General features: G+C 51.4%; 2 protein-coding genes and 1 long non-coding RNA gene across 12 annotated transcripts in view; 2 read left to right on the top strand and 1 right to left on the bottom strand.

The window, feature by feature from the left end:
• The first annotated feature begins 450 nt into the window (after window positions 1-450).
• On the top strand, window positions 451-6,940 carry RFLNB (refilin B). Of its 2 annotated transcripts, XR_013184821.1 has the most exons (4): window positions 451-741; window positions 2,087-2,196; window positions 4,225-4,842; window positions 5,374-6,940. XR_013184821.1 is itself a non-coding variant. In XM_054647177.2 (3 exons), exons 1-3 carry the CDS (start codon window positions 538-540, stop codon window positions 4,553-4,555), a joined length of 645 nt encoding a protein of 214 aa, XP_054503152.2. In that variant the 5' UTR covers window positions 451-537; the 3' UTR covers window positions 4,556-6,940. The 2 variants fall into 2 exon arrangements, 1 of the variants encoding a protein (XP_054503152.2); XM_054647177.2 differs by having other exon boundaries at window positions 4,225-6,940.
• A 1,952-nt stretch (window positions 6,941-8,892) lies between these two features.
• LOC129129393 (uncharacterized) lies at window positions 8,893-13,382 on the bottom strand. The gene is made up of 2 exons (XR_013184822.1): window positions 13,250-13,382; window positions 8,893-9,038 (listed from the first exon to the last, which is right to left on the bottom strand). It is a non-coding gene; the product is annotated as an uncharacterized LOC129129393 (long non-coding RNA).
• The window catches only part of RPH3AL (rabphilin 3A like (without C2 domains)), a 46,151-nt gene continuing 35,240 nt past the window's right edge, over window positions 11,228-22,138 (top strand). For 3 of the 9 annotated variants that reach the window (XM_077188518.1, XM_077188517.1, XM_077188516.1), the window contains exon 1: window positions 17,496-17,593. Coding sequence is in view for 2 of the 9 variants with exons in the window: in XM_077188523.1 (XP_077044638.1) it covers window positions 14,362-14,368; window positions 15,828-15,955 (135 nt within the window). In the remaining 7 variants the exon portion in view is untranslated. Of the gene's footprint in view, window positions 11,375-13,532; window positions 15,956-17,494; window positions 17,594-22,138 lie in introns of those variants that run through there. The other 6 variants (XM_077188522.1, XM_077188523.1, XM_077188521.1 and 3 more) reach the window with 6 other exon arrangements.

Below are 22,138 nucleotides of genomic sequence, written 5' to 3'. Positions count from 1 at the left end.
CACCGGTGGGACGCAGGGATACGGGGACAAGGGTGGGATAGAGGGACACGGGTGGGATACAGAGACACGGGTGAGACACAGGGACATGGGTGGGACACGGGTAGGGTACAGAGACACGGGTGAGACACAGGGACACGGGTGGGACACAGGGACACCGGTGGGACACGGATGGGATAGAGGGACACGGGTAGGGTACAGAGACAAGGGTGGGACACAGGGACACGGGTGGGACACAGGGACACCGGTGGGACACGGATGGGATAGAGGGACACGGGTAGGGTACAGAGACACGGGTGGGACACAGGGACACGGGTGGGACACGGATGGGATAGAGGGACACGGGTAGGGTACAGAGACAAGGGTGGGACACGGGTGGGACCCCGGGACCCCGGTGGGACCGGGCCGGGCACGCCCCGCCCCTGTGTGGCCCCTCCCCGGCCCGGTCCGCCCCGCCCGCCGCCGCCGCCCGGGCGCAGCCGGCGCAGGGAGCGCAGCGCGGGCAGGGGCCGGGCCGGGGCAGGCGGCGGCGGCTCGGCCATGGTGGGGCGGCTCAGCCTGCGGGAGGTGCCCGACCTCCCGGACATGAGGAAGCGGGGCGACTCCGGCCTCGACAGCCCCGACTCCGGGCTGCCGCCCAGCCCCGGCCCGGCCCCGCCGCCCTGGCTGCTCTCCTCGGGCAGCCCCGACCGCGCCGCCGCCAACGGGCTCCCGGAGCCCGAGCCGCCCGCGCCCTCCGCTGCGGTGAGTACCGGCCCCTCCCCGCTCTGCCCGCACCCTCCGGAGCCCCCGGGACCGGCAGCCGCGATCCCCCGGTGCCCCCGGTGCCGCCGCGGCAGGTGCGGGGTCCCGGCGGAGCCGCTGCCCTGCGGAGCCGCTGCGCTGCTCCGCGCATCCCGCGGGGAAAGGAGGGAGGAACCCGGGTCTGGCCGCCCTGGGATGGGTTGGAAGAACCGCCCGCTGGTTTTTCTCCGTTTTCACCGGGCCCTCCGGCCGCTGTGGTGTCCCGGAATGGGTTTGCGCCGGGAGGGAAGGGTCCCGCCGGGAACCGGAGTGGCCGGGGCTTTTCACAAAGCTCTGTCTGCAAGGGAAGCTCCTGTCCCTCCTGGCATCGCAGCACGTCTTTGGAAATCCCTGTGGAAAGTGAACTCCCGTTATTCCGGAGTGACCCGGAGCAGTAACTTTACCGTGCATAAACTGCGGTTTCAGTTAATTTGGTTTTTCACCAAGTAGTTTTTGGATGTTGAGCTGCTGGTGCAAATACTTTGGAAACTGCAGATTTAGAGGGAAAATCCTCTTTCTGCAGCGTTGCTGCTGTGAAATTGGAAAAGGCCATAGGAGGGAAAGATGCTCACAGCCCCCCAGCCCCTCGATAGCAAAGACACGTGCAGAGGTGGCTTCAGAAACACACACGGGTTGGGTTCCATCCTTCAGGGCTGCTTTGGTTTCCTCGGGCTGTGGGATTCGGTGTCGGCTCGAGGTGCTGGGTGTCAGGAGAGGAGCACAGGGACAGGCAGTGAATCACCCGCCGCTCGGCAGGAATGAGTTAATCCTTCCCGACGCTTGGTGTGTGAATTAGGTTGGATTTAATGCCTTCAAACGGGAGCCAGGGCGTAGCTGTGGAGCAGGGAGGTGGCTCACGGCGAGGTGCCCTGTGGTAATTTCCTCTGTGGTCTGTCCGTGGGGGTATGGGGTGAATTCAGCAAGGACGGAGTTCTCAGGCACCAAAAAATGTTGGTTCTAACTTGAGTGTGGGTTCATGCAGGGAACAGACTACACTGCACAGAGGGGCTGCCTTCCTCTCTCATTTCCCAGAGTGGCTCCTCTGCATTAAGCTGCTCAAGTTGGGACCTTGTCTTCAAAAAATGCTCCTGGCCACCTCTAGGATGCTTTAGACCAGTGTGGAGCCAGGCCTAAAGGATGCACCTGTAGCACATCTTGGTATAGCAGATCCTCCTGCATGTAAATGTGAACCTCAACAGCTCCTTACCGAGGGATAAATAAATCTGTTTCCCTGAGAATGTGCTGCATTGTAACATGAAAGGTACAACAGTATGGTAACATAAACCATTTTGCATTTCTTCTGCAGAGTTCCGTGTTCTCCCCCAGCCCCATTCTCTCCAGCTGCCCTCCAAGACTGTGTCCTTTATCCTTTGGTGAAGGAGTTGAGTTTGACCCTTTACCAGCCAAGGAAATAAGGTAAATATTGTGTTACAGTCATCTCCTTTGGAAGGAGTTAGAGGAGTTAGCCTGTAAAGGAGCAGTTAGGCCTTATCAGTGCCTGTGAGTCAAGTTAATTTATTTGCAGAGCCATTGTTCACTGCAGCTGTACATTCCTGGACCTGGACATTTGTACAGGCTAAAGGAGTGTTCAGCCTCTTTTAATCCCACCCATATGGTTGTTTTGTTGGTTATTTTTCCAGGAAGACTTTCTTACATTTTACTCTCCTGCTTTTCCTTCCTTGCACTGCTCCAAACGTTCCCTTCAGCTGATTAACCAGGAGGCAATCATGAGGGAAGACCTTCAAAGATCTTCCGAGGACTGTTTCATTAAGGGAAAGAAATTTTGTTCTTTCAACCTCCTGGTTTTATAATAAGCACTTTCTATCTTAACAGCTGTGGCTGGTTGTGTGAACTAAAAGAAATGTTAACATTCAGAGGAGTGCATAATTCTTTTTTTTTTTTTTTTAATGCACTGCATCACTTCACAGCCTGTGAATTATTCCTTTGAACACCATGATTTGCAGTAATGAGAAAAGAAGGCTCCCAGTTGATGACTGTGCAATTAGAGGAAGGCTGATAAAATCAAATGGAAGCCTAATGCAGGGGAGGGTAGGGAGAATTATGTCCTGGTGTGGGGAAGGAGCTGTGCTGTGGCTGGAATTGGAGGCAGTTAACTCCTTAGTTAGTGGAAAAGCCAACAGAGTTGTCGCAGTGTGAAGGAGATTAAAACTTTCTTTTGCAACCCAGGCACAGAGGATTTGGGTGTGCAAGCTGGAGTGTTTTCCTGCCAGCTGAATCTTCAGGAGTTTGTCTTCAGAGAGTGCCCCGTGCCAGGGGTGATAGCAGAGCACTCCTGGGTGATTCCTGGCAGAGAAAAGCTGAGGAGATAACGTGTGCTTCCCAGCCCAGAGGAGTTGGGATGTTTGTGTGCCAAGCCTAAATGTGGATCAAGGCCTCTGGGTTTGGTAGTTTGCAGGAGGTTTGTACATTCACAGAGCTCAGGGCTGAGAGGACGTTCTGGTAGTGCTGGCAGCTGGGCTAGGTGGTGATAATCCTGGGAATGCTGCTGACATGAGGCTCTTTTCTCATCCTGTAAATGTGTAAGACACCAGCAGATGGTTCTGTGTGAGGTGGGGTGAGGAGCCACTCCAGTACCTGACAGTTCCTCTTCCCCACAAACCCATGAGCAGAGCTCACAAATCCCCTGCAGCAACCCATCCTCAGCCCTGCTTCATCCACCTCAGATGTCCCATCAGTCGTGCTGATGCCAGAATACACTCATGCAAATGTGAAACCTTGTCCTTTAAAGAATCACTGGCCTGAGACTACACAGAGTTATTTCTATGGACGAGGTCAACAATGTTTAAAGGTTGTGTTTCTGTGACTGGAGCTTGTCTCCGACAGAAATGCTCTCCTAGCTACAAGCTACAATTGCACTGCTGTAGTTAAAACTCTGTGGTTTATATTAGAATTACTTCTTCCTCACTGTAATCACTCTTTGGGCCCCTCAGTTTGGGAAGGACATTGAGAAGCTTGATTGTCCAGAGGAGGGCAACGAGGCTGGTGAGGGCATTGGAACACAAACCCTTTGAGGAACAACTGAGGGAGCAGGGGGTGTTCAGCCTGGAGAAAAGGAGAGTCAGGGGTGACCTTATCACTCTTTACAACTCCCTGAAAAGTGGTTGCAGTCAGGTGGGGTTGGTCTCTTTCTCCAGGCAGCACTGACAGAACCAGCGGATACAGTCTCAAGCTGCGCCGAGGGAAATATAAGTTGGATATTAGGAAAAGAATTTTTTACAGAAAGGGTTATAAAATACTGGAATGAGGTGCCCAGGGAGCACCTTTCTGCCCAGGGAGGTAGATGTGTTTAAAACAAGACTGGATGTGGCACTTGGTTTAGCTGGGTTGTTGGGGCTGGGTTGAACTCGATGATCGTAAAGATCTCTTCCAACCCCGTGATTTTACCTGATTATTCCATAATAAACACAGGCTCTTCTGTTTCAGGTACACCTCCTCGGTGAGGTACGACTCGGAGAAGCACTTCATCGCCGACGTGTACCTGCCCGTGGGGCTGAGCGTGGCCTCGTGCAGCCAGACCATCGTCTGCGTGCCCAACTGCTCGTGGCGCAGCTACAAGGCCGAGGTGCGCTTCGAGCCGCGCCACAGGCCCCGCCGCTTCACCAGCACCACCATCATCTACCCCAAGCACGCCAAGACTGTCTACACCACCACGCTGGACTACAACTGCCGCAAGGCCACGCGCAGGTTCCTCTCCAGCGTGGAGCTGGAGACCTCGGAGTGCCTCAGCGCCGAGTGCGGCCTGGACGGCTGCTGACCGCGGCCTGCATGGCTGCTGAGGGCGGCCGCCCCTCTCGCTCCGATCTGCCCCTCACGTACTGTGCTGACTCCACTTGCTAAAAGCAGGCACAGACCCCCTCTCTCAGCTCTTAATTCCTGCTTTTAAGCCTCACGGCAGCCCGAGCGTGGTTTTCTGTGGGAAAATAACTTGGCGAGGGGCTTGGCTCTTCGCCTCCCGAAAGCCGCGAGTTCCCTCCCCTTCCCCGCTGTAATCAGGTGAAAATAACAACGGGAAGTGATTTCCCCCAGAGGAAAAGGTGACAGGTAAGGAGGAGTGTGGGGTAGTGGTTGGTAGGTGGAGATCCATTGGGTGCTTTGGTGATGTGCAAAAAGCAAGGGCAGTTCACTCTCTTGCAGAGGATCCAGCAGGTTGTTTGGTTACACATATTGCTGTCAGCCATTTCAGTTTAGATCATGTTTTCTCCAGAAGAACCATCCCCTGGAAATTGCTGGAAAAGGCTAACAGAGAAAACCCCAGAATTCTGCATTTAACACATACAAAAATGTTAACAAGTGGCATTCACATTTTGTGTGAAGGTGTAAATTGGGAAGAAAAGGCGTTCTGAGCAGAGTGGGGGATGAACTGCTTCTGCAGCTCCAGGCAGCAGAGACAGGACAGTGTGATTCCAGTTCTTAGGGTGATGAGGAGCCCTTGTTCTGTGTGACACACAAGTGTTTCTGTGCCTGCAGCAGGGCTTGTAACAGAGAATATCAGGCCAGAAATTATCCCTGTGTTGTTGGATCTTGGTGATGTGGAGGTAGAAAACCACAAGTGCCTTATTTTTGCCCACACAGGCTGCGTGCACTAAAGGAGCTGTAAACCAAAGCAAGATTCAGATAAAGTGCTGGACAGAGAGACCCAGAATGGCCAAGGAGGTGCTGGATTGGGTGTGAGACACTGTTGTGGTGGGGTTGGGAGGAGGTAAAAGTAGCAAGGGACAGGCAGGTTTGTAGTGCATAACAAAATCCACAGCTGTAGCTCTGCTTCCCAGCTGAGCTTGTCATAGCACAAATCTGTGTCCTGGGGATTGGGGATGTCACTGGGATGGGGCAGCCTCTGCCTGTCTGCAGGCTGCTGAAAAACCTCTCCTGAGTGTGTGATGAGTTTGGGGACCAAAGGGAATAGCTTCAGATACTATGAAAGTCTGTCTGGATGTTACGTTCGTTTGTTTATCGTGTGCCTTGATGAAAATAAGACAGAGAGGTTTCCTTGTTTCCCCAGAATTTTTTTTCCTGTGTTGACAGAGTGTAGTGTTGAGAGCATCTGCTTTGGGGAGCGTGGGTTGTGCTGGTTTTTTGTGTGGTGTAGTCTCTCAGAAACACCTGATAGACCTGTCTGAGCTGGACACCCACGTGTTCCAAAACTCCCCCAAGGTGTGGGCGTGCAACACCAGTCCTGGAGCAGCTTTTAAAGAGGACTTGGCAGTGCACAGCCCCAGGGGTGAGTTTTGTCAGTGGCAGCCTCGGGAGGCTGTTCTTGAGCTGTGCTTAACGTGTGTTTGTGCAAGTGTGATGGATGGTGTGGAAGTGAATCCCAGGGAACTAAAAGGAGTCGGGAGATGAAGAGTGCAGCAGGAAGGAAACCTTGAGTTTGTATGGTTTGGGTTTTTTTTTATTGTTTTTGTTGGGGTTTTTTACTTATTTATTAGCTCAGCAAAGAACATCCTTCACCTTTGGTACTTGCCTCAGAGAGGCAGCTCCCAAAACAATCCCAGGATGAGAGAGGACACGGCCGGGCAGGCAGCGCTCCGGAGCTCAGAGCAGCGCGGCGTCACCCTTAAACACTTTGGTCTCAGGCTGCAAGATGGGGAGATGTGTCTTAAACAGATGATGCAATTGTGCCCTAAGTGTGCCCCAGGATGTCCTGGTGGTGTAACAGAGGGCCCAGCTCACCCCACAGCCCGTGGGGTTTCACACTCTGCTCGGTGGGTTGCTCCATCCCTCCCTCGCTCCCTGCAGCTGCTGCTGCTGCTGGGCACAGGATTCGGGGAGAACACGGACCCTGGATTGCTCCCACAAATGCTCTCCCAAGGAATCCACTTGGAACACATCTAAGAGGAGGTTGGTTTAAGTTGTAGCCATTAGCTGTTCCTAGTTAGAAGCAAAATAACCCACAAAATGCCCCCTCACGCTCCGGTTTTAGGATAAAGCACCTGATTTTTATAAAGCAAGCAAACTTAATGTGTACCTCTTAAGGATATTTTAATTGGTAGAGATACCTTTTAAATTATTTATGTTCCAACATTTGCAAAGCTCTGATTAGCTCTGTGCAAGTGTTCTGGTGTCTGTGATGTTTCCCACCCCCTCCTTCTGATTTTCAATTTGTCTTTTACTTTATTGGTAATAAATGATCTGAAAACCATCCTGCAGGGAAGTCTCTTTATTTCTCATTCAAAGCTTTTCAGTGTTTATTGTGGTACTTAGAAATAAATACATAATATTTCCTGCCAATCCCATCTCCCCTCCTTTCTCTTCTATTTTTGTTTACATATTCTAGGAGGGTGTTTCCTATATAAAACTGTCTATATTAAAAACCAAACCAACACCAAATGTTGTGGATTTCTCAGTTTAGTAAGACGTTGAAAAAGTTCTTTAAAGACAGCTGAAAATCCTCTCCTTAATGTATTTGAGTCGTTCATCTGGTACAGTTTTGTATTTAAAGAGAGTTTCTGGTATGAATTTCAGCATATCCTACAAGTGAAGAACTAATCCCTTTCAAATATAACATGTATTTATCCAGGCAGGAATTCATTTTTAAAATGTAGATGCTCAAATGCTGCATTAGTAAACATAGCATAAATATAAGATTAGAGTGTGTTATGCATTAAACTTTATAAAACCAAAAGAGATGATTATAAGCTATTGTGTTGAGAGAAATGCTCTGGTGGTTTTCTGGATGCTTAATCTGTTCTTTTAACCTTTCCACATTTTGCAGGCGTGCTGATTTTGTTAGTGACTCTGGCAGAGCAGGAATGGATGTAATTGAACATCAGTTAATTAATTCCTAATGGGATTTTTTGCTTACTTTTTTATTGTTCATCTGGTTATGTGCTTGTGGAAGCTCTAGAGTTGCATGTAATGACATTATTGGGGTCTGGGGAGCCGTGGAGCTGCTGCAAAGCTGCTGCTTCCAGCAAAAGGCTCTGAGAGCTTTTGGGTTTCCTGGAGTTTTGAAGTATTAAACAGGAGAAAAGCCACTTATAAACATCAATGCTGTATAAAAGGGTCGATTTAAAAAGCCATCAAGAAAAAACCTGAGAAGTCAGCACAGTGTTTTTCAGGGAACTTCAGGGAGACTTTCAGATGTCACCTAACTTCCAAATCTTCCTGCAGTGAGGGCTGGGCTGTTCTCCTTAAATATTGTCATGACACTCTGTATGAAAAACATTATTTTACTATAAAAATTTGAAGTTGGGGAGTACAAGGCTGCTCATGTGATTTTTAATTCATACTGGCCCAATGAGCTTCTAATTAGCAGCCACCATTCCAAGGAAGCCCTGTTGTTCTGGATGTGCTGTTTCCCTTTCACATTTGCTTCTCCAGAATGTCACATCTGAGGGTCTGGGATACTGAATTTTTGTTACAAAATAAACCACTCAACCTAACAATTGGATCAAAAGCCAGGAGGTGAGGGCTGCATTCCCATCCTGACTTTGCAGCTCGCTCAGTTTCAAGGAAGGTAAGTTCATGTGCCTGGAAATAATTTCAGCCTCTAAACAAGGTGTCTGGTCCTTCAAGTACTCAGAGATCTGCAGTGTACAACGTGAATACTTGGAAAGTTTAGCAGTGTTATTTGTAAATAAACCAACAGCAATAATTAGCACAAACACAGTGTGCAAAGGAGCACTTCTAATTATTGATGCAGTCTGAGTTGCAGCCATATTTTAACAGATTGGTTTGTTTATTGAAATATAAATGTCCTTTTCTCCACACAGACATTGAGGAACCACTGTTAGGATACAGAAATTGTTGGGATTTTGGGTGACACCCCTAGTGCAGCTCGGAGGCTCCTTCAGCATTCATTTCACAGCAATTCTTCAATCAGCATTCAGGCACAGCAATTTTTGCTCTTCCAAGTAATTACTGCAGGAATCTCCTTTACCTGCTGCTGCCATGGAGGGGTGGGGAATTCCTGGCAGCTGGGAAGTGCTCCTGGATGTACAATTCATACCTTTTCCTCCTGTTCACCCTATAAACCTGCAGCCTTTCCCTCTCTGCCTGGGGATCCTCCAGAATCCCATCCCAGCGGAGGCTTTGGCTCAGCTGAGCACAGAGACCTTCCCCTGCCCCAGCAGAACCCAAAATGCTGCCAGCTGATGCTACAGCCTCGTTTATTTTTGCATCTTCCTGATTCCCCTCTGCAGAGCTTTGGGCTGAGTCAGGGTTCCTCCCAGGAGCTGGGATGTGAAGTGCTGGAGGGGAGTGGGCCCGCTGCTTTCTGCTTTTGTGGTCTTGTTCTGCTGTTGAAATGATAAATGCTGTTAGAAAAAAGGTAAGTGTTGCCTCTCAGGCTTTCCTGATTATTTCATAAAACAAAAATAAAACGAGCCAACGGCTTGCTGTGCCTTAATACAACCCCAAATCTATGGGAAAAATAGTAATGGCCCAAAAATCTTATTTTTAAGTAGGAAATAGATATTTTTCCGATTGGCCAGGATAGGGATTGTCACATCTGTAAAATGTATTTATTGAAGCTGTTAATGCATTAATAGCACTTCTGCACTGGCATCAAGTTCACTGCATTTGCCTGACTCAGTTTTAGCAGGAAATTGATTCTGAGTTGTTGGGGATTTTTTTTAAGCTGCCATCCATTAATAAAGTGAGCCATATGATTTTATTTTTTTAATAGTACAATTTCTGGAAAATTTCAGGCACTTTTTGTACTAAGACAGAGCAAATGAATGGAATTATTCCTTTGCACAGAAAATTTTTTGAATTTACCCTTCCTTTTCTGTAGTTTTACCAACCACTCACCCTGACTGATAGATCAGTGCTGTAACCCAGTGCAAGGGTGAATATTTAAATATCCCCTAAATATTAACAGCATCCCAACTCCCGGGCAGTTTATGGAATTCTCTATTCCCCAGCAGGTGCCTTCTGCCTCCTACTGCAGTTACATGTGCTCCATCTCTGGGATCAATTTGTAGCTAGAGAGGAAAATCTGTGTATAAACAGGGGGCAGGGCAAGCTTTTAAATCACCATCGGTGGTTTCCTGGGAAAAGCTGGTTTTTCTCACCTGCCCTGGAGCTGACGGTGATGGCACTGGTGGCACTCCTGCGTGGTGGCTTCTTCCTCCCTGGTGGCTTCGTGCCAGCCGCTGGAGGGGGTCCCGGGTCCCTCCTCCTCCTCCTCCTCCTGCCCTCATCCCTCTGCTGCCCAACAGCCCTGGAATGGCCTGGCAGGGAGCAGAGGGAGGAAATTCAGCAGCCCCAGCGTGGCCTCCCTCCTGTCTGTGACCCCTCTGCACCTCCCTCCCCTGTGAGCCTTCCCCCCCATCTCCCCTCAGCCCTTCCCTGCCTCCTCCTCTTCCTCACTTTCTCCCTTCCCCTCTCCTCCCTCCATGCCAGTGCCTTCCCTCGCTCCCGGCAGCTCTCCAGGGCAGGGTGACACAGGGACAAGCCTGGACTCGCCTCTTTGTCACTGGGAGCCGTTCCCTACCCTTGTCCCTGCGTGAGCAGGTGCAGGGCTGTGCCTGTCCTTTGTCCCTTGTCCCTGTCCCAGCCCTGAGGTGCTGCAGGATTGGTAGGGGAAGCACCAAACCCCAAATCATCCCATCCCTTCACACACCTCAGCCCTGTAAATCAAGGGGCTGAGGGAAACTCACCTTTCCCTTCCTGTTTCTCTTGCCCGGTTTGCCAGTGGGGGGGGGCCAGCGGCGGCGGGGGGGGGGGGGGGGGGGCGGGGGGCGGGGCCGTGGGGACAGAACTGCGCATGCGTGCGGCTGATCCCGGAAGCTCGGCTGCGTAGGGGGTGCCGGCGGAGCTGCGGGAACGGAGCCGCGGCTGCGGCTGCGAACGCCGGGACGGCCGTGGCTGCAGGAGGCGGCGGAGCCACGGCATCCAGCAGCTCTTAAGCGGGAGGCTGTGCTGGGGAAGGCACGGCTCGGCCCGCCATGGAGCGGCGGCGGCAGGAGCCAGAAAGCGACCACGGGCGGCGGCGGGGCGGGCTCGTCAGCGGGAGATGATCCCGGGGTGGCGGGAGGGGCGGCGTGGGGGCGGCGGGAGGTGCTGCGGGGCGGCCATGGCGAGCGATGGGCTGGTCGGCGGCTCGGCCGCGGCGTGCGGCCGCTGGGGGCTGGGGTGGCTGCTGGTCCAGCGGGCAGGGGCGGCACTGACGGGAGGCTGGGCTTGAGCGGCAGCAGGCACGGCAGAGGCTGGGCTTGAGCGGCAGCAGGCACGGCAGAAGCCGGGCTGGAGCGGCAGCAGGCACGGCAGAGGCTGCAGCCACCGGTGCAGACGCCGCGGCGCCGGCACGGGGTGGTGGGCGGGCTGGGGCGCTCCGGTCCCAGCGCAAGCAGTGCCGTGCCGGGACCGGGGGATTGCGCCCAAACGCCGGCAGGGACGGGCGCGTGGGCAGCTCGGGGTGCGCTGCGTGCGCTTGGAACGCCGGGCGGGGGGGGGGGGGGGGGGAGGGCAGAGCTTCCCGCGGCACCGCGCACAGGAGGCAGTGGGGGCGTGGCGCGGCCGCGCCAGGCGTGCTCGGCACTGCAGATCCGGAAGCTGCAGGGAACTGCAGAGGCAGAGCAGCAGCGGCGGGACTGGGGCCACAGCCGACCCCGCTGTATCGGCAAAGGGGGTGAGGGGGACATGGGGGGCGGCAGGAGCGGCCGCACTCGCGGGTAGAGGGGGGGGGAGCGGCGGGGGCAGGAGGGGGCGGGGCCGCGGTGACGCGGAGGGGGGGCTCGTAGAGGCGGGATTGAGGGGCGGGGCCCGCGGGAGCCGGGAGAGCGGGAGCCAACGGGGTGGCAAAGGCGGGGATGGCGGGAGCGGTGGGAGGGGCCACGAGGGCGGGGGCGGGCCGGCAGGGGTGACCAGGACCGCGGGTGCCGGAGCTGTGCGGTCGCGCGGGGGGGGGGGGGGGGGGGCGTGTCGTGTCCCGCTGGAGACTCGCGGTGGAGAGGGGCGGAGTCACAGGAGGGGCGGAGCTCGGCGGGGTGTGTGCTGCAGGCATCCCCCGTGCAGCAAACACAGCTCAAGCAGCGCCCAGCGAGCTGGGACCACCTCCTCGGCAGGCAGATCCCGGCAGGAGATCCTATAAAAGTGCTTTAAAAACCTGTGTCCTAAAAGTCTCTGGGGAGGACGCCTAAACGGCACGCCCTTTTACGACAGTTTTGCTTTACGGCACCTTTTACGACAGTCGCACATTACGGCACCTTTTACGACAGTCGCGCTTTACGGCACCTTTTACGACAGTTTTGCTTTACGGCACCTTTTACGACAGTTTTGCTTTACGGCACCTTTTGCGACAGTCGCACTTTACGGCACCTTTTACGACAGTTGTGCTTTACGGCACCTTTTGCGACAGTCGCACTTTACGGCACCTTTTACGACAGTCGTGCTTTACGGCACCTTTTGCGACAGTCGCACTTTACGGCACCTTTTACGACAGTCGCGCTTTACGGCACCTTTTACGACAGTCGCGCTTTACGGCACCTTTTGCGACAGTCGCACTTTACGGCACCTTTTGCGACAGTCGCGCTTTACGGCACCTTTTACGACAGTTTTGCTTTACGGCACCTTTTGCGACAGTCGCGCTTTACGACACCTTTTGCGACAGTCGCGCTTTACGGCACCTTTTTACGACAGTCGCGCTTTACGACACCTTTTACGACAGTCGCGCTTTACGACACCTTTTACTACAGTTTTGCTTTACGGCACCTTTTACGACAGTTTTGCTTTACGGCACCTTTTGCGACAGTCGCACTTTACGGCACCTTTTACGACAGTTTTGCTTTACGGCACCTTTTACGACAGTCGCGCTTTACGGCACCTTTTGCGACAGTCGCACTTTACGGCACCTTTTACGACAGTCGCAGTTTACGGCACCTTTTACGACAGTTCTGCTTTACGGCACCTTTTGCGACAGTCGCACTTTACGGCACCTTTTACGACAGTTTTGCTTTACGGCACCTTTTGCGACAGTCGCACTTTACGGCACCTTTTACGACAGTTTTGCTTTACGGCACCTTTTGCGACAGTCGCACTTTACGGCACCTTTTACGACAGTTTTGCTTTACGGCACCTTTTACGACAGTCGCGCTTTACGGCACCTTTTGCGACAGTCGCACTTTACGGCAGCTTTTACGACAGTTTGCTTTACGGCATCTTTTACGACAGTCGCACTTTACGGCACCTTTTGCGACAGTCGCACTTTACGGCACCTTTTACGACAGTCGCGTAGTTTTACCAACCACTCACCCTGACTGATAGATTAGTGCTGTAACCCAGTGCAAGGGTGAATATTTAAATATCCCCTAAATATTAACAGCATCCCAAATCCCGGGCAGTTTATGGAATTCTCTATTCCCCAGCAGGTGCCTTCTGCAGTTACATGTGCTCCATCTCTGGGATCAATTTGTAGCTAGAGAGGAAAATCTGTGTATAAACAGGGGGCAGGGCAAGCTTTTAAATCACCATCGGTGGTTTCCTGGGAAAAGCTGGTTTTTCTCACCTGCCCTGGTGCTGACGGTGATGGCACTGGTGGCACTCCTGCGTGGTGGCTTCTTCCTCCCTGGTGGCTTCGTGCCAGCCGCTGGAGGGGGTCCCGGGTCCCTCCTCCTCCTCCTCCTGCCCTCATCCCTCTGCTGCCCAACAGCCCTGGAATGGCCTGGCAGGGAGCAGAGGGAGGAAATTCAGCAGCCCCAGCGTGGCCTCCCTCCTGTCTGTGACCCCTCTGCACCTCCCTCCCCTGTGAGCCTTCCCCCCATCTCCCCTCAGCCCTTCCCTGCCTCCTCCTCTTCCTCACTTTCTCCCTTCCCCTCTCCTCCCTCCATGCCAGTGCCTTCCCTAGCTCCCGGCAGCTCTCCAGGGCAGGGTGACACAGGGACAAGCCTGGACTCGCCCCTTTGTCACTGGGAGCCGTTCCCTACCCTTGTCCCTGCGTGAGCAGGTGCAGGGCTGTGCCTGTCCTTTGTCCCTTGTCCCTGTCCCAGCCCTGAGGTGCTGCAGGATTGGTAGGGGAAGCACCAAACCCCAAATCATCCCATCCCTTCACACACCTCAGCCCTGTAAATCAAGGGGCTGAGGGAAACTCATCTTTCCCTTCCTTCCTCTCCCTGTTTCCCTTTCTCTAGCCCAGTTTGCCTTTTCCTTTCCCTCCCTCTCCACCTTTACTCCCACCAGAATAGTGGAAGCACATTTTCTGAGGCAGCAGCATCTCTCTGAGGTTTTTGGGGCTGGTGCAGCTCTGTCCTTGCTGCTGGGGGCTGGTGGGAAGAGCTGTGAGACCCTGGCAGACTCCAGAGGTGAAAATCCTTCCTCACAACTCCAGGAACAGCTGCTGAATCCATGCTCCTCTTACAGGTCCTCACCCTGGGAGGAACAAGTGGTTTAATCCTTTTTGGGTGCTTTTTCCTCCTCCTCCCTTCCTCTTTTGTCCTGATGTGTTCAGATGTGGCACTGCTGGTGGCAGTGGGACAGGAGGTGGCATCAGGCTCCTGCTCCCACCCATGCTCTCATGCCCAGTGCTGATGCTGGACAGCAGCCAGAAGGTCCCCAGAGCTGCCTGTGGATAAAAGGGACAGTGACACAGGGCAGAAGAGAAGGAAAGCAGCAGCAGCAGTGATGGAGTGTAAATAATTCATCCATACCAGTGTGGTATTTTTGGAAGGGGATTACTTGTTGCTGATGACAAGTGGTGGATGTTGTTAATTTTATTATGATAAAACCTGACTCGCCAGCCAAAATTAGAGCCCAGTGGGAGCTGCTGGCCTGAGCTGCCTGTAAAAAAAATCATCTTCTGACAGCTTTTCCCTGGATGTCAGGACAGGTAGGAGCAGCTTTCTCCTGGCTGATCTGCCCATCCTGCTGCTGCAGGGGCTGGGAGCTGGGGTGCCCCTGGCAGCAGATTGGGTTATCCCGAAAGGGCAAAATCCCCAGGCAAACCCCAGTGCCCTTTTTGACTTTGGATACAACTACACTGAGCAATTTCTCTAAATTTCTCAGTTTATTCCCAAATGTGCATCATTTTCCTGTGCCACAGAGGCATGGAAGTTGTGTATGAATCTACACATGGGATACCAAGGAAGCCTTGTGAAATGATCTTGTGGGAGCTGCAGGCTCAATGTGAACAGGGAAAGGAGAATTAAACCTGAGCCTTGCCCATGCAAGCAAAATGTGGATCAGAATTGGGAATTTTTATTTAAAACAGGTTAAAAAATCTGCAGATTTTGCTGCGAAGCATCAGTATTCCTCCAACATTTGTTTTGTCTTGCACACCCTTGAGCAGGTGTGCTCTGTAAACAAGACCTTTTTGGTTCAGATTAGGGACAGAATCATTGACATTTTATTAAGGAGAGGTAATTAGAGGGACGAACACAAATTGAATCAGAGGATTGCAATCAGAGCAACAGCTTGGAGAAAAGCCCTGGACTTCTTGCTGTGAATTGTGAAGCAGCTGAACTGAGCTGGGGCAGTCAGGCAGAAGGGGAAGCAGTGCCAGACAGCTCCTTGCTCCAGTTTTCCTGGGAAATTGCTGCTCAGAGATAAGGATCCAGCCAGGCTGACCTCCTGGTGTTCACCAGCCCAGTGTCCAAACTGGGAATCCTGGAGCACTCCAGGATTCTCCCAGCTTGGACCATTCTGCTGTACAATAAAGCTGCTTTTAAGCACCTGTGGTTCCTCTGCAGGACCAAGTTCAACCTCTCCAAAAAGCTGCTCCTTCTTTGCCATTCCTTGGGGAACATCCCAGCCTGAGGTGACACAGGAGAGGAGAAGGGATCAGCTGAGGGCAGGCATGGTGCCACTGTCAGCAGCACTGGTGAGCCTGCAGGAGGAGGTTGTTATCCCTCATTGTGCTTGTCACGGGGATATTTTAAATCTCTGGCAGCTGTGATCTGGTGAATAATTCAGCAAAACCCATCATTGATAAAAGAGAGACTTTGAAGGGTTCTTTGGGTGGAACTGGAAGTGCCTGGCTTCGGAGAAACGAGTCTATTAAAAATTGACTTGGTGCTATCAAAGATAAAACCTTGTATTTAGCCTTTAAAATTTTTTAATGTAACATCATATTTATTCTCTGTGGCATCCAGCTGCCAAGGCCCAGCCTTGCAGACTCTGGAGCAACTGTGGGGATCCTGACAAGAAAAATTCAACAGCAGGATGGATGCAGGCTCTGAGATGTGTGTTATTTCCCTGCCAGCACAGCTGGTTAAATAAGGTAATTTATCTTCTTCCTGAAGTTGGCTGAACTGTGTGTTTAATTTATTTATATTATTGACTATGTGGAAGAACTACCCTGGTGCGAAATGTCATCGTCAAGTGTTTTCTTCCATGGAGCTGCAGGCTCTGTGTTCATGCAAAATGCTCCCTCTGATGTATTTTTCAACAGTTGCCTGAATCAAAAAGAAAATTATCTGCTTAGACTTGAGCTTGATTCAGGTGCAAGGTGGCTGAGGGTCCCTGAGCTGACCCTGGTGGATGTGTGGAGGTGAAAGGGTTTGCAGAAGCTCCAGATCTCTCAAGAGCCAGCTCTGAATGGGCAATAGAAACACAATTTATTTTCTCTTCCTTTCTCTTTTCCCTCCCTATTTTCCCCCCCATCCCTTCCTGTCACACGGCAAATTTACTCACAGAATCAACTGGACATTTAGACAGTAAGGAGACCAAATTCCTGTGTTCTGGTGCAAAGGAATAATTGTGTTCCTGTGATTTGCTGCTGACTCACCACAGGATCTCAGGCTGTCCCTCCACAAACCCAAATTTTGCTGCTATTACCAGCAAATGTCTGTAATTGGGATTGCTCAGGAGGTTTGGGTCCTTCAGTTTTAAAAGGTCTGAGTCCCCTGTGCTTGTCCCAGGCCTGGCAGGTGCCCTTGTTCAGTTCTAAAGATCCTTTTTTGTTGGGGTTGGGTTTTTGTTTGTTTGTTTCTTGTGTGGATTTTGGGTTGGTTTGGTTTTTGGGGATTTTTTTCATTCTTTTTCTGATTGTTGGAGGGTTTGTTCTGTTTGTGTGGGTTTGTGGTTTGTTTGGTTGGGTAGTTTTGTTTGTTTTGTTTCTGGTTTGGGTGGGTTTTTTTGTTGTTATTTTTTGGGGAAACTTATTGTTTGGTCTTTTTCAGAGTTTGTTTTGGTACCACCTTTCCTTGTTTATGGTTGGGTGTATTTTTCCCATGGGCTCTTGCTCTGTTTTGGGACACACATCTGGCAGTGCCCAGAGCCCAGAAAAGGTTCTGGGGCACATCTGGCAGTGCCCACATCCCCCTTAGCTTCACCTGGATCACATCTGGCTATGCCCACAGCCCTGTTCTGCTCCTGGTGAACAGCTGGCAGTGTCTAGAACCTCACACAGGACCTGGGGCACATCTGGCTGTACCCACATCCCCTCCAGGTCCTCCCTATCCACATCTGGCTGTACCCACATCCCCTCCAGCCTCTCCCAGGTCACATCTGGCTGTGCCCACATCCCTCCAGGTCCTCCCTATTCACATCTGGCTCTGCCCACATCCTTCCAGCCCTTCCCAATGCACATCTGGTTGTGCCCACATCCCTCCAGACCCTCCCTATCCACATCCGGCTGTACCCACACCCCTCCAGCCTTTCCCAATGCACATCTGGCTGTACCCACATCCCCTCCAGGCCCTCCCTATCCACATCTGGCAGTGCCCACATCCCCTCCAGCCTTTCCCAGTGCATGTGGCGGTGCCCAGGCCGCTCGGGGCCGCTCGGTGGCCGCTCCGGACACCAGCAGGGGACGCGCGGAGGGCGGGCGGGGGCGGGCGCAGGTGCGGCTCCGTTTCCGCCTCGTCCCGCCGGGGCAGCGGCTCCGGGAGCGGCCGCGAGTGAGGCCGGAGCGCAGGTGGGTGCGGGGGGGAGCGGCTCAGCCCGGCTCGGCTCGGCTCAGCTCAGCCTAACTCGGCTCGGTTTGGGCGGAGTTTGAGCCGGGATCCAGCGGCCGGCGGCGGGAGGAAAAGCGGCGTGCCCGGGGTTTGTGGGTTCTGGGAAGGGGGAGCAGCTTGGAGGGGCTCGGGGCACACAGAGCCGGGGGAGAGGTCCCTGAAAGGCTCCGGGAGCAGCTGGGAGATGGCCGGGATGTGACCTGCGAGCCTGCCCTAGGGCTGGGCTGCAGGAGCTCCGCAGGTGCCTTCCCACCCCCGGCCCTTCTGGGAATCTGGGTGGGATTCGGGCTCTGAAGGGAATTGACTGCGAGTGGGAAAGGTGTGCAGGGAAACGAGCCACAGGTGGAGGTGAAAGCGATGTGTGGAAAAGTTACCAGCACGTCCTGCTTTTGGGAGCCTGGCAGGGTGGATTGTCCTGGGTTTTAGGTGATACCACACCAACAGTGTGACAGGGAGGAAGGCAAGTAGAAGTCTGATTTTAAGCTGATGGGAATTTTGAAGTTTGTAATGAATTTTCATCCTCAGAAAGAAGTTAGGCTTTCTGTTCCCGAGTAAATGTAGGTTGTTATGGGGATTAAGCTGATTAGGAAGGAGGTTTTGACTGTACTTGTGATGGTCTTGAGGGTATTCTTGCGACTGTTAGATCAAAGTGGGAACAGGATAGGGGTGGAGAGGGTTATTAAGGTTGGACGTGCAGGTGACAGTGACATGCTGTGCCCACCCTCGGGGTTTTTGGGGTGCTGCACGTTGGCTCAGGTGCTCTCCAGCCCCTGGTCAAAGTCCACGGCTTTCCTTCTGCTCGTAGCAACGATGTCCGGGGTGATAAAAGCCTCGCAGCGGCCGCGTTTGTGGTGCTGTTCAAGGGTGCCTAAAACCAGTTTTCCACCTTAAGGATGCCGAGAAAAGCTCTTCCATCTCCCAGATGTGCCAGCAGGCCTGTGGCTCGGAGGACAGGGAGTTTTTGGGGAGGCCTGGCTGCTCAGCAGAGTTTCTCCACGGCCAGGAGCTGTTCTTTTCCTGGTTCACTGGAGTTTACCCGTGGGACAGGCTGGCATGAGGCTCCTCTTCTGCACGGGATTCCTGGACAAAGCTGGCCCGTGCTCAGCGCTTCCCTCTGTCCCATTCTTTCTAAGAAACCTGATGCTTCTCTGGAGGCTGGGAGGTGCCACACTGCCAGCCTGCAGCCTGAACTTTTTAGCATATCAGAATAGTGAAATGAGTTTCTCTAATTGGCCATTTAGATGCTAATTTCCTTCTCCCATGCCAGATCAACCTGAGCCTGCTGTCTTCATGAATTATTCACTTTGCATAAGGCACCTGCCTGGCTGGGGATCAGGAGGAAATGGGTCCAAAGTCTGATAAATAAAGATACACCTTGGCAGGTGGAACAGTGCTGGCTTTCCTCCCCGGCATCAAGGGGTGCTGGGGCACCTGGAGGCTGCTTTGCTTTGGCAAAACCCGTTTGGGTTTTTTTGGTGGTTTTTTTTTTTTGGTTTGGTTTGGGGTTTTTTGTTGGTTTTTTTTTTTTTTTTTTTTTTTTTTGCAGCTCACCATCTCTCAGGTAGCCACACTACCAAGTGCCTCTCGTTCATGCAGAATTGTTGGTGCTGGATGTCGGCTTTCCTGTCGAGCTGATTTTATCTTCCCACTCACGGGACTGGCATGGGCCTCCAGGGCATTGTATTTTAAAAACTCTTTATAAGCTGCATCTTAAAAGCAGTTTGGCTTCTTGTTGCTGCTGCTGGGATTGGGAAGCAGCTGTGGTGGAGAGGAAACTTCTTGGTTTTCCCCCCCAAACCTCATCCTCACCCACTTCTTTACCAGCTTGGCCTTTCACCATGAGGACAGCTCCCAGCTGGTGTTTGGTTTGGGCTGGCCCAGCCAGAATGAGGATCTGAATGAGGCTGTCCCCATTTTGCTGGCACTGATGCTGCTTGGATGGAGCTTTCATGGGGAAGGTCTCCCTGATTTGGTCCTTAAGTTGTTCTCTCCATGCTTGGCAAAGCTTTGTGGTGTTTATTTGGGCAGTCTTTTGGCCCAAGCTGCAAGTCAGCTCTGATCCCATTGCATTCCCTGTGCCAGCTCTGATCCCATTGCATTCCCTGTGTCAGCTCTGATCCCATTAAATCCCTGTGTCTGCTCTGATCCCATTGCATTCCCTGTGTCAGCTCTGATCCCATTGGATTCCCTGTGTCTGCTCTGATCCCATTAGATCCCCGTGTTATCTCTGATCCTGTTGGATTCCCTGTGTCTCCTGGCTCTCCATCTCCTGCTGAGGGTGTGTAAGGAATGCCAAAATGCTGCTCCTCAGCCATGCCCAGGTGTGTCTCTGCCTGAGGGAGCTGCTGGGGATCTCCTGGCCCTGCTCAGCCCTTATAAAATCATTTTCCAGCATTTTATTGGTGCCCACAGCAGGCTCCTGCTGCAGGGGCTGTGGAACTGCTGGATGTGGGTGTGAATGAGCAGCTCAGTGTGCTTCAGGTGTGAGAAAAACTTCTCCAAACCCTGATTCAGCCTTGCTCTGGCTCCCAAGCCAACTTTGCATTTCCTCCAGCCCCGAGGGTTCTCCTGGCACTTCAAACCAGCTCTGAAATACAGCTGGGGGCCTTTAAAGCACAGGGCAAGAGTGGTGGCTGCAGCAAGAACCTTCCTGCTGGTGAGCTGGGTTAACCTTATCAATCCCTGCCCCTCATTTGTGTCATGGCAACACCAGCAAACACTCCTGGGTTGCCAAGGTTTCCCTGGGATAATGGGGTCTGGCTGCAGAGCAGGAGGTGATTTCACTGTGAAAAATGTGTATTATGTGATTGGCTTTTTGCAAATATTAACATGAATATTGTATGGGTTGTGTTAGAAAGTTATGCTGTGTTAATCCTTTTAAGTAGTGTGTTAAATATAATTTTAGGCTATAACATGATGTTAAAATACAAACTGTGCAAGATACTTTTCTAACCAGCTCAAGGAATGGATAAGATAATCAAGAAATTCTTCATACAGAGATAACAACAAGACACTAAAATCCCAAAGAGGAAAAATTATTACCTTCTTATTGAGAATAACCAAACTCCTACCTCCTTTCAGACTCCACAGAGTCAAATCACAATTTACAAGATGAAGGGGGGAAGTTGACAATAAACAAAAAAATCCCTAGTTTAAAAAGAATGTTTACATCATGTATGAAATATATGAATATACAACAAACTATTACTTTAAAAAGTTAATCCTTTGTTGGCAGACATGCTTTTTTGAAGAAAACATCCAAACGGTCATAATTCCTTACTTTTTTATTGTCCTTTATTGTCCTAACTCTGATTGTCCAAATTCTTATTGCTCTAATTTTTATTACTATTTTTATACTGTTGTATAAAAGTATATAGTATATACATATACTACAGAAATATAGGAATATATAAAAATATACCACAAATATACTATAATATACTATAAAAATATAGTATAGTATATAGTATATACATATAAAATATAGTAATATATAAAATATACTATTTTTATAGTATATTATAGTATAAATATACTATAATATACTACAAAAATCCGTAAAAATACAGTAAAATATAGTATAGTATATAGTATATACATATAGTATATACATGTCCAATATGTACATATTATATAAGCTTTTAAAATTTTAACACAAATAATTAGCATTTTACACAACACTGATTTCTTGGAGGGAAAACCTGGGAATCCTGAGGGAGGTGATGCCCTGGGAGCAGGTGAGGTAATTACACAGCTTGGGAATTGGGAGCTTGGCTCCAGCCAACTGCTTCATTTTGATTTTTGTAAAATGAAATATTAAAAAAAAAAAAAAGTAGTCTAATTAATTTGCTATGAGAACAAATTACGAGCTGCTCAGCTGAAGTAGGCAGGCAAATGGAAGCTGACTGGAGGCCTCATCATGGACCTGTGTAGGAATTTTTTTCTGTCACTGCATGAGGAGGTTTTTGTGCCATGAGTGCCTCAGTGTCAGTAAAACCCTTCAGTTTTAACTTTGCTGAAGTCCAAATGTCTGAGGTGGAGGAGTGGGGAAGGGACTTGGTGCTGGAAGAGCAAGCTGGTAAATTTGGGACAGGGAAATGCTGAGGGTGTTAAACAGAGCTGCAGGCTGGGTCAGGCACGAGCCAGGGATCCCTGGAGGCTGGGAGGGTGTTCTGGGGAAGGATGCTGTGTTGTGCTCTTATATTCTGTTATATTCCTGCTATATTCTTCCTTAAGCACCTGCTCTTGCAGCTGGTGAGGTGGCAGGTACAACCTGCTGTGTCTGTGCTGTTACTGAGGTAAAATTCATCATGCTCATGTTGATGTTCTGCTGAGAAAACCTGGATTCTTTCTCAGGAATTCTTTGAAGAGCATCATGTCCAAGGGCTGTGTCTGCCTGCCACTGCTTCCCTCACTGGAAGGTTTCTCCCTCCCAGACTGAAATCACATTCTGAGTTCTGGTTGCCAGAGTACAACTCTTGTCACAGAGACAGCAGAGACAGAGC

The sequence above is a fragment of the Agelaius phoeniceus genome, chromosome 20 (assembly GCF_051311805.1).
Source record: "Agelaius phoeniceus isolate bAgePho1 chromosome 20, bAgePho1.hap1, whole genome shotgun sequence".
Taxonomy (NCBI): Eukaryota; Metazoa; Chordata; class Aves; order Passeriformes; family Icteridae; genus Agelaius; species Agelaius phoeniceus.
The sequence above is the reverse complement of the archived record's forward strand: the minus strand, read 5'-3'. Positions and strand labels throughout refer to the sequence as shown.

What these genes read in the sequence shown, in the direction of transcription:
- RFLNB (XM_054647177.2), top strand. Translation starts at nt 538, where the DNA reads ATGGTGGGGCGGCTCAGCCTGCGGGAGGTGCCCGACCTCCCGGACATG. An exon ending in CGCCCGCGCCCTCCGCTGCG is followed by an intron (nt 742 to 2,086) that starts GTGAGTACCGGC and finishes TTTCTTCTGCAG; the next exon opens with AGTTCCGTGTTCTCCCCCAG. An exon ending in TTACCAGCCAAGGAAATAAG is followed by an intron (nt 2,197 to 4,224) that starts GTAAATATTGTG and finishes CTTCTGTTTCAG; the next exon opens with GTACACCTCCTCGGTGAGGT.